At 36.2% G+C, this 11,117-nt stretch overlaps 2 protein-coding genes across 7 annotated transcripts; one reads left to right on the forward strand and one right to left on the reverse strand.

Annotated features, from left to right (window-relative positions):
• The first annotated feature begins 1,033 nt into the window (after window positions 1–1,033).
• LOC108345266 (aldehyde oxidase GLOX) lies at window positions 1,034–3,304 on the forward strand. The gene has a single exon (XM_017583853.2). The coding sequence runs from the start codon at window positions 1,084–1,086 to the stop codon at window positions 2,722–2,724; it is 1,641 nt and encodes a 546-aa protein (XP_017439342.1). The 5' UTR covers window positions 1,034–1,083; the 3' UTR covers window positions 2,725–3,304.
• Window positions 3,305–3,870: 566 nt separating this feature from the next.
• Window positions 3,871–8,016, reverse strand: LOC108345843 (protein TWIN LOV 1). Of its 6 annotated transcripts, none has more exons than XM_017584660.2 (7): window positions 7,102–8,016; window positions 6,289–6,496; window positions 6,120–6,184; window positions 5,675–5,754; window positions 5,504–5,559; window positions 5,360–5,423; window positions 3,871–4,215 (listed from the first exon to the last, which is right to left on the reverse strand). In XM_017584660.2, the coding sequence occupies exons 1-7, from the start codon at window positions 7,631–7,633 to the stop codon at window positions 4,063–4,065; spliced, it is 1,158 nt and encodes a 385-aa protein (XP_017440149.1). In that variant the 5' UTR covers window positions 7,634–8,016; the 3' UTR covers window positions 3,871–4,062. The 6 variants fall into 6 exon arrangements, with proteins under 6 accessions (XP_017440149.1, XP_052725692.1, XP_052725691.1 ...); XM_052869732.1 differs by having other exon boundaries at window positions 6,367–6,502; XM_052869731.1 differs by having other exon boundaries at window positions 6,120–6,195; window positions 6,351–6,502.
• Window positions 8,017–11,117: the final 3,101 nt, after the last annotated feature.

Here is an 11,117-nt window from a genome sequence, read left to right on the forward strand (position 1 = left end):
TTTCGAGCCGTATCATTAATAGACCATAGATATCGAATTTTGCATCATCCGGTCTAGGGAGTCGTGTTTCAACTATATGTAAGTTGTAGATCATATGTCTGGTTTGGTAGGACCAATAGTTATTTAGTTATATAGAGTACAAAATCAATTCGATGACATCGTGCTTCATAATTACTGAGGAATTCCCTGTTGTGCAAGCTGAGTTTCTATTCAAATTAGACAAAACTGATCCATGCTACTCAATGTAGTTAATCAGAGGTCTAACCTCCACACAGTCAATCTTTCCAATTAAAGTGTTTCAATTGCTGGCCCCATTCACTCACACTCCCTGCAATCAATTGTTTTTTCAGATATAAAAACAAAGAATATGTAGTGATTAATGTATGCCAAATTGTTTAAAATATATAGAAAATGCTCAAAATACAAAAGCTAGACGCTATACCAAGTTCAGTTTCTTAAATTATATGTTAGAATTAAGTTTTGTGAATGGAATAGAATAATTAATATCAATTACACATTATTTTAAGAAATCATTAATAACACGTAAGAACGATTCATCATTTAGTCTCATAACCCTATAAATCCTTACTTAAAAGGAAACATCTGTAAACACAAAAATGTTGCTTTAAAATTAAACTGTCCTTCTACATATACGTATAAAAAGAGAAATGAAAATTAGATGGAAATGAGATTTTTGTTTTTGTAAGAATTATTACTTATTTAATAAATAAAGTAATAATATAAAATGAGGCAAAAGCACAAATTTTCCAAGTGTCCTCCTGAAACCGTGGTAGGCTTGGGTCCCTGTTTTTTCTCGGACGAACTGATCGTGCCATTGTTGCATGTTTTCTTTCTTCATCACTCACAACAAACTAGATATCCACAATAAATTCATCTGCAATTCATACATGTATTCTGCACCCTATCATGACAAGAGAAACACCATTGAAAAGAAATTAGAAAGAGAAACAACTCACCACAAAACTAGTAAAAGTACACTGCACACAGCACCATATCCCAACACTTACCATGGCTTTCAAGATCAAGAAGCTTCCATCTTTCTTTCTTATTCTTGTTCAAAGCATGTTCTTTGAGGTCGTAATTAGCATTGAAAATTGTACAACCACCAAAGGAGGTCACTGGGTGGAGCTGCAGCGCAGCATAGGCATCTCCGCCATGCACATGCAAGTAATGTACGACAACAAGGTCGTAATCTTCGACCGCACCGACTTCGGCCCCTCCAACATCTCCCTCTCCCACCATCGCTGCCGCTTCAACCCCCACGACCTCGCCCTCAAGCTTGACTGCACCGCCCACTCCATCCTCTACGACCTCTCCCACAACACCCTCCGCCCCCTCACCCTCCGCACCGACGCCTGGTGCTCCTCCGGGGCTCTCACCCCCGACGGCTCCCTCCTCCAGACTGGCGGTTTCAACGACGGCTACACCACCCTCCGCTCCTTCACCCCCTGCCCCCAACACAATACCTGCGACTGGCGCGAACTTCGCAACCACAGCCTCTCGAACAGCCGCTGGTACTCCTCCAACCAAATCCTTCCCTCGGGGAAAATCATCGTCGTGGGTGGCCGCAACTCCTTCACCTACGAATTCGTCCCCAAAAACGACGTCGCCTCCTCGTCGTTCCACTACCTTCCCTTCTTGAAACACACGCGTGACCCCAACCGCGGCGAGGAGAACAATCTTTACCCCTTCTTGCACCTCTTACCAGACGGAAACCTCTTCATCTTCGCCAACCGCAACTCCATCCTCTTCAACTTCACCACCAACAAAGTCCTCCGCAACTTCCCCACCATCCCCGGCCAAGAAAAAAGAAACTACCCCAGCACAGCCTCCTCCGTTCTCCTCCCGTTAAACCTCACGGGTCTCAACGGAACGCGTTTGCCCGACGCCGAAATTATGATATGCGGCGGGGCCTACCCCGGCGCGTTTAGCTTGGCCAACACGTTGAAGATCTTTCTAGAAGCTTCCCGAACGTGCGGGAGGTTGAGAGTGACGGATTCGAACCCTGTGTGGGTCATGGAAACAATGCCCACGCCGAGGGTTATGCCTGACATGGTTCTGCTTCCCAATGGGAATGTCATTATCTTGAACGGTGCAATGAATGGTACCGCCGGGTGGGAGAACGCGGCCAACCCGGTTTTGCATCCGGTTTTGTATAGACCCGGTTTGGTTGACCAGTTTCCGAGGTTTCAGTTACTGGCGCCGGCGAGTACTCCGAGGATGTATCACTCGTCCGCTGTGCTGGTACCAGATGGCAGGGTTTTAGTGGGCGGGAGCAACCCGCATAGGGTTTATGATTTTCGGGCAAACCCGTACCCGACGGAGTTGAGTTTGGATGCGTATTACCCGGAGTATTTGGGGACAGAGTTTGACTCATTGCGTCCCTCGATAGTCGCTGTTGAGGCTACGAACAATACGGCGTCGTATGGAAAGGTGTTTGCGGTGAATTTTTTGGTACGGGAGTACCGTGTGGGAGGGGTGGGAGTGACGCTGGTGGCGCCGTCATTTACGACGCACTCGTTCGCGATGAACCAGAGGTTGCTTTTGCTGGAGGTGGTGGGGGTTGAGCAGGTGGCGCCGTCAGGGTACAGAGTGGTGGCGCGTGCGCCCCCCTCGCTGGCTGTGGCGCCACCTGGGTTCTACATGCTTTTTATCGTGCACGCTGGAGTTCCGAGCGGTGCGGTTTGGGTTCAGGTGAAATGAAAATGGTTTAGACAGAAAGAAAGTGTTTGAGGAAACTGAATTACTCATTTTTCCTTTGTTCATGCATGTGGGTATGGGGTGGAGAGTGTTTGAGCTTTTGACTTTTGACCATTATTCTTTTACATCTTTTAATTCCCATTTCATCTTACCTTGGGAATTTTCTATTCTATTTAACATATCCATTACTTTTGGTTAATCTTATCTCATCACTCACTTTATTTTTTTGTTTTTATTTTTATTTAGGTTAGGGATTAATGGTCTGATGATTAAGTCAATTCCTAATTCTTAACTCAATCAACCACAAGATGACCAATCAAAAGACTAACAGCAGGCGTTAGTCAACCTTATCAACCATACTAATTTATGAAGAATGATTTGCTCTCACTTCTTTATGAGAAAAGTGTTCATTTACTCTCTTTTTTAGGATAAAAAAAGCCCTGTACTCACAAATAATAATATATTTATTTTTAATTAAATAATACTCCATTCCTGTTCATATTTTTAAAGCTTTTAAACAAAAAAAACGTTAAATGTATTTCTTTTATTTTAGCTAAATAATTATATAATTTCTCACTTTGTTTCTTTTCATTTCATATTACAATGTATACTTATGCAAATCAATCAAATTTTAAGTGAAAAAATAAGAATATATTTGACAAGAGTAATTCATGTTTGCATTAAATTTTACAAATAATGGATTAATAAAAATAAAATATTAAAAAATCTGAGCATTAGAAGGACGAAATTAAAGTGGTCCTTAATAATATCCTATTGAAGTATTCTAATTCTAACTATGTAAAGCAGTACTAAGCTAAGTAATTCATTCATTAATTGTAGTATTTTAGAAAAAGAAGAGAGAGAACAAAATAAAGTTTAATGTTCTAATACTTGGATATAGATTGCAATTCATCTTCCAGTCTGTTATAAAAACTATCATTAGATCTTAATCTACGAATTGCAATAAATGCCTAGTATAAATATATGAAGGCATTCATTGCTTAATTAAAGTCTGAATACATACATATATACATATTATGTATATATCAGTAACTACAGAGTTGTATATTATAGAGAAGGAGAAGGTGAAATTAGTGCAAGTAAATTTTTATTGCTAAATTACGGTAAATAAAGTGCTTTTCAAAGCAGTAGGCGGAAATAGAATACATTTTATTTATAGACTTGGAAAGCAGAATGTTTTCTTACAATATATGGATTGTTTTTTCTCTTCACAATTAATTTTTTAGCTTCTTTCTATCATCTCAACGATCCCTGGTTGAGATTGACCATTTGTCCCCAATGGATGAATATTGTAAGGAACGAACTCACAAGATCCTTGTGCTACGACTTTGAAGATCCCGCACTCATTGATAAACTCCTCACTGCAACCTTCACTACACCAACCACACTAAGCTGCCTTTTCTCTGGACTCAAACACTGGCTATCGTCGTTTTTATTGCTGTCTTCTATTTGAACTCCCACAAAGTATGCAACCTGAACAACAGCATCGATCACTCTAATTAGTAGGGCTTCAATTTAGCTTGTATGGAAGCATGATAAACTGGGTAACAAATCATCAGATTCAAGACACATAAATGTGAAAGACCATCACATGATGTATACACACTTGAAACCCATCTATGAAGGATCACGTCTTTCCCAAAGTGCACGTAATGGATGTTCATCCCTGACTAACTTAACTCAGCAAAAACCCATAAGAATACATATATGATTTGCATCAATATGAAAACAAATTCAGCCAACTGACTTACGATTATTGATAACTCAAACCACGGAGGCAAGAGAAGGCTAGAATCAGGATTTTTCATTACTTCAACCACAGAAAGAAAATGAGAATGTGGGAACATCAAGGTACCAATCAAACAGGCAAACAAAAGACCAAGTGTTTGCATGTAAAATTGTAACCAGACAATACCATACCATGGACTATCAAAGTTATCCTAAATAACCACGTCAGAATTGTGAATATTATTAAGCCATCATCTACAATTTCAGCTACTACTATTCACCACAACACTTTAGCAGCAAATGATACATCCATCAAGTTATCTGCTGATACATCACCCAAACTTACACAATAATTACAGTCGTGCAATCTCCAATGAAGCAATTTTGTATACATTGTAAAATTTTGCAAATCAGTTCACTGACTTCATTTCTTGAATTATTTTTTTTTCAATTTTGGGGGAGCGGCGGAGACGAGTAACAAGAGGTAAAAGCAAACAAAATAGGAAAAGTTTTATCACAATATGAACCATTTCTTCCTTAATGAAAGTTTTTCCAGTGCAACAAACAACTTATTATGCACAACGACTGACAAATTTAAGAGTTCATAATCATATAATACGTTAACAAACAACCACAAAAAATTCATAATTTTAAATATAGTTACACATTAGGACCTGACTGATTATAATATTTAAAAAATGGTACTGTTCAAAGCAGGAAAAATAGTAGCTGTCATCTATTTACCAATATCAAGACCATATTCATGTTTGGTTGAGTTAAAATTCTCTCCTGTCTCCAATTAGACTTAGAAAAACAAATGACTGACAGAAATTAGAAAACGGATGTTTAAGATTTGTAGCTCAGTTAAGGAATACTTTGCCAAGATTACCTTGCCAGAAGCATCACGAACGGGTGAGATGTGAAGAAAATTCCAAAATGAACTTTCGTCCTTCCTGCCAGTGTCCAAAATATTAGTATATTCAATAAATAAACTTCACAGCTTTGGCAGCAGAATCAAAAGTGAAGTATTAACCTGTAATTCAAAATACGTACTGTGCATGGTTGTTCAGCTTTAATGCTTTCCTTTATCTGTAAACAACAAGAAAAAGGCATAATCCCAAAGTTAATTTCCATTAGTCCGAGACTCCAAGTTGCCAAATTAGGAAGACAACATTTAAAAACTATGGCAAGAAAATCATACTACCAGATATAAAGTAGAGGTATCAGTATCTGTTCCACCTAAAAACCTACAGTTGCGACCCAAAACTTCACTTCTTTCATAACCTATTCAGGTAATGGAATAATTAAAACATAAGTAAATTTCAGCTATTGGTTTTATATCCTTACATCAGATCCCAGCATTAAGCTGTAAATAAGCGTGAGGCTTTCGTTATGGTGGATAAATTTTTCAATAAGTAGCATAAGAAAAGAAAAGAAAAGATAAATGAATCAAGCTTCTTCAATCAACTTATGCACATCAGTTGTTGGAAAAAGTTAGATGAGAGCACTTCTATAAAAGTTGGAATCCATAAGTTGATTTTAACTAAAAGAAAAGTGTAATTCATTTGCCTTATTTTTTTCCTTATAAGTACTTGTTGAAAAGTTTATCAAAACAAAACTCAATTTGTGCAAGGAAATAGTTTTAGAACCTGTCAATTTCAAGAAGGCATCACTAGCATAAACAATAGGCATGTCCGATAAATGAGGATTTGTTCTGCAAGGAAACTCAAAACCATATAAACAACAAATTAAGGATCTGCAAAAAGGATAAAGCTCTTGGTAAAGTAATACCAAAACTAGACATTTCCAATAACTCACAATACAAAGCTTTGTTTGATTCTACCAAGAGAAATAATCAAGGATGTGCTTAAAAGACCCACGTCAGGAATGCTGCACCTCTTCCTACACACAAATCTGCCAGTTGCTTCACTAAAATGGGTTAGCACAGAGAAGATATTGTCCATGGCAGTGGCGGCACTTCGCATCTCCTCATCACTCGCCACACACGGATCTTCCCTCTCCAATTCTGCATCTGACAAAGCTAATAAATCAGTATAAACCAAACCACTAGCACAATTTCGAGACCACATGAGGCTACCACATTAATTCTGCATCAAATGTAAAATGCATTTAACTTCTTCTGTTCAGCAAGTAGAAGTATGAATAAAGAAAAGGATGCAAGATTTAGAACTAGCAGAAAACTTAAATCCAGTTCTCCTTGTGATTTTGATCTTTTCATTCAATGTTTTACTTAATCAATTTATGATGACTTTTTTTGTAAACATTTTTAAATCCATTGAAGATGCAACTATTTTCCCTAAAAACACAACATCAAAAAGGGTATTCATGGTTTTCAGAATACAGGTTAAAATTTATTGCCCGAATTCTAATCATGAGTTCCATTCCATATCCGCGATTGATATAATAAAAGTATATTTTAGATAGATTAAGAAGATTAAACTACAATCCTAATTAAAAAAACACGAACAGAAGCACACATATCTGTGTTTTGTCCTGAAATCATTTTTAATTGTGCGCAACCAACACTTCTCAGAGTTGGTGAAGCAATATTTAACACAAAGCTCTCAACTGAAAAGGAAAATGGCAAAATGCAAAAACAAACAAACCAACCAATGACATCACGTTCCAACACTTGCTCCACGGAACACACGCGACCAAGCTCCGATAACGAATCAGTGCACACTTCCTTCCGACAGCACCCGAAGCCGAAATCCCTGACGCCGGAGCCGTCCTTTTTATGAAGCGGGACCTGAACAGCGACGAAGTGAACGACGGCGCCGCCGTCGGCGCTGAACACGGGACAGACGCGGAATAGCATCCAAAACGGCGTGCCGTCCTTACGGTAGTTGAGCAAAACGACCTGCTCGGTGCGCTCCTCTCGGACGGCCTCGCGGATTTCCATGACGGACCTCCGGGAAGTGCCCGGGCCCTGGAAGATGGCGGCGGTCTGGCCGAGGACCTCGCAGCGCGCGTAGCCCGTGAGCTTGAGGAAGCCCGGGCTTGCGAAAACGATAGGGTGGCCCGGGATGTGGGGGTCAGTGATGGTGAAGCTGTCAGGCAATTCGTCGAGCGAGTGGCGAGCGTGGGAGGTGTAACGTTGGTCGAAGGATCTCTGGATTTGGGCACACAGGTCCATCGGCATCGGCGGCGGTTCTAGAACCTTCGATGACTCCTCTTCTTCTTACAGTTTTTCCCAATCCCATGTGAACTACCGCTGCTGGTTCTTCTTCTTCCGCAGGTGCTACCAGCGTGCCGATTGTGAAGACATGAAAACGACAGCGTTTTGAGGGCGAGAAGGGCAGAGAAATTATTGCTTAGCTCTAAGGAAAGCAAAAGATGAAGAAGAAGAATATCTGAGAAAAGTTGTGGTGGAATTGAAGGGTAGCCATTAACTGGTTTTTGTGTGAGGAGAAATTATTGGATGGAAAACGAAAGGGGAATTATGTGTGATCAAATCAAACGCAGAGTGTCACTACTACCACAAGACGAAGCAACTGAGGGAGTAACCAACCGTAACCGCAGTCACACATAATTCTATTTTTTTTTTATTATTATTTTATTTATATATATAATTAAAATATTCTCTTAGAACTCTATCCTTTTTCTTTTCTTAAAATTACTTTAATTTTTCTAACAAAACCGCCATAGGAGTTGGTTAATTATTGACAGTAAAATGCAAGATATTTTTGAATATGGCACGATTTCAGTTTTCTGGTCAAGTAAATGGAAACGTGTACAACACAAAGAAGGGGTGAAGCTGCAACCATACGTTTTGATCTTGGAGGATGAAAAAAAGAAGCTTTGATTTTTTTATTTGTAATTTTTTGAAACCATGGATGTGGTTTTAGCTACAGTTTTGAATTTTACCTGAAAGGAAGTTTCAATTTTGACCAAGAAAAAAGGAAGTGAGAAATGGACGTTGGGTTGATTCTTATCCAATCCACGTCATTTCTCGGTGTGCATGTTTTAATTTGTTTGGTTTTGTTAGATTACTATACATCTTTGTTTAGTTGATAGAACTAATAATTGAATTCAGAGTCATTTATATTCCTGTGGATACTGTTATGTATGGTATTAAACAGTTTAATATAAATAATTAACTAATTAATAATAAGGTCTCAACCTGAGATTAAACATCCACCTTACCACGTGTTTGCATTAGTTGAACTGCAATCAATGGACTGAAAAAGTAATATTTTTTAATTTATAAATCAAAATTGAATTCGATTTGACCATTTTAAGGTGGATTGGGAGTGACTCTATTTTTGTATTTTTTTAGTATATTTTTATTATAATTATTTTTTATTTTTATCATAGATTTATACTTTAATTTTTCTTTTTATGTTTTAATAATATTTAAATAGTTATTTTATTTGTTTATTTATTATATAAATTAATAATGTGATTTTACTTGATAAAATAATTTTTTAGATATAATTAATTTTTTTTTTAAATAACTGAAAATTTTAATTATAATTTTATAAGCAGGTGGATTAAATCATCTATTTTAATTATATAATAATAATAATAATAATAATATAGTTATTATGTGAAGTAAATTTAACTTAATTTATAATAAAAAAAATGGTATAAGTATTCAGTTTAATGTTTCCAAAATATAATAGGGTTGTTGGATGACTTAGAAAATAAATAAAAATTCTAATTAAGAAAACAATGAAAATAACTCTACTTAGTTCAAAATAATATATATATATATATATATATATATATATATATATATATATATATATATATATATTAAATATTTATACTTTTATAAAATATTTAAATTTAACTTTTTTAAAATAAAAGTATTTTTTATTGAGCAAAGGAATCTGCTAAATACTATAATATATAAATGTATATATGTTTATTTTTATTTAGAACATTATATGATTTATTTTTATTTAGAACATTATATACTCGTTATCGATTGTGAATATTTATTTTTCTGTATATAAATATACTTATACTGTACGTGAAAACTATAATCATAATATAAGAATAAGCTAATGAAATTATAATAATTATCACGGGAATTTAAATACTATATATAAAATGAATTATTCTTTTCTTATATTAAATTTCACATGTAGTCTATCATCATACTAATATAATAATTCACTCTAAACTTTTATTACTCTGATATATAACTATACTATTAAATTTCATAAAATCATTCGTAACAATACAATTTATATTGTAATCGAAATCATAAATGTACTTATTCTATACTCAAATGAATTTATACATTGATTTTGACCTTAAAAGTCATATATTTATCATGAGATTATAAAACCAACGAATAATCATATCATAACACCATTCACAAATACCTATGTAATTATAAAACTAGACTCAATATCTTGATATATGCAATTGTTCAAACTTTAAAAGTTGTGCACATGTTCTAGAGCCCTTAATTATAGAGTGATATTGATGGAAAATTATTTAACCATGGTCAAACACTTTCAAGAAAATAGAAACAATCTATGAAGATGACATCAACTTTACCTTGTGGGTCACCTTTGAAGCCATCATGCACTGTAGATTAAAGAGTAGTGTAGGATATATAGGCCATGTAATGTAGGTTCGTTTAAGGCTTGTATTAAGGCCTAAGTAACATAAGATTTTCCTTAAGTTAGACATCTAAACCAAGTGGAAAGTGTGTATCATGCTTCCATTGGAGATGATTTGTTTTTTAGAAGTGGCCACATGGTACCCTAGGAGTGGAGAAGATTTCTTTTTGGTAGTGGCCACATGTTCCTCACCATTAGAGAGTGTTTGCTTTTAGAAGTGGTCACATGACACTCTAGGAATAGAGAATATTGTGTTTTGTGAGTGGCCACATGTCCTCACATTATTGGGGAGGATTTGTGAACACTTGTCCACTCCTTAGAAGACCTCTTCTTTTATCCAATGAGAGCAAAGGTGGAAGATCATGTTTTTAGGGTTATAAGGAGACACCCTTGGCCTATAAATAAAGGTGTCTCTACCCTTGTATTTGATCTTGGATTAATGTAATGTTATGCTGCCAAATTTAGGCTATAAACTTCCTAAATCAATACTAGAGCAACCCATGAGGCTCCTCTAATCACCTTCCTCTTTGCCTAACCTCTCTTGGAGCCACCAAACATTACACCATCACCACTATATCTCCTAGAGGTCATGAGCTTATACACCATCCACACCTTAGTTCATCATCCTTAGATCATTTTCGCATCATTCATCCAAGAAAACACCTCTCCATGCACATCTCCTACCTTTGGCCCAACCTAGCCAAGGAGGTTACTATAAGATATGATATGCCAAAACCAACCAAAATTTACCAAAATATGATATATCAAGACTGACCCAAATTTACCAATCATCAAAGTATGATATACCAAGATTAGCCCAAATTTACCAATCACCAATATACAATATATCCAAACTGGTTCAAATTTACCAGTCACCAAAATAAAATATATCAAGATTGGTCCAAATTTACGAGTCACTAAAATATGTATATCAAGACTAACCCAAATTTTCCAAATGCCACACCTCCTTAGGAAAATTCAACCATGCAACTAAACAAGCAATATAATCTCTCCATTAACCTTAAAATCTCTTCCTAAAAGTAATCA

Source organism: Vigna angularis, chromosome 10, assembly GCF_016808095.1.
Source record: "Vigna angularis cultivar LongXiaoDou No.4 chromosome 10, ASM1680809v1, whole genome shotgun sequence".
In the NCBI taxonomy this organism is placed as follows: Eukaryota; Viridiplantae; Streptophyta; class Magnoliopsida; order Fabales; family Fabaceae; genus Vigna; species Vigna angularis.

What these genes read in the sequence shown, in the direction of transcription:
- LOC108345266 (XM_017583853.2), top strand. Translation starts at nt 1,084, where the DNA reads ATGTTCTTTGAGGTCGTAATTAGCATTGAAAATTGTACAACCACCAAA.
- LOC108345843 (XM_017584659.2), bottom strand. Translation starts at nt 7,633, where the DNA reads ATGCCGATGGACCTGTGTGCCCAAATCCAGAGATCCTTCGACCAACGT. An exon ending in GTTGGAACGTGATGTCATTG is followed by an intron (nt 6,503 to 7,101) that starts GTTGGTTTGTTT and finishes TAGCTTTGTCAG; the next exon opens with ATGCAGAATTGGAGAGGGAA. An exon ending in TGCCTTCTTGAAATTGACAG is followed by an intron (nt 5,755 to 6,119) that starts GTTCTAAAACTA and finishes TTACCTGAATAG; the next exon opens with GTTATGAAAGAAGTGAAGTT.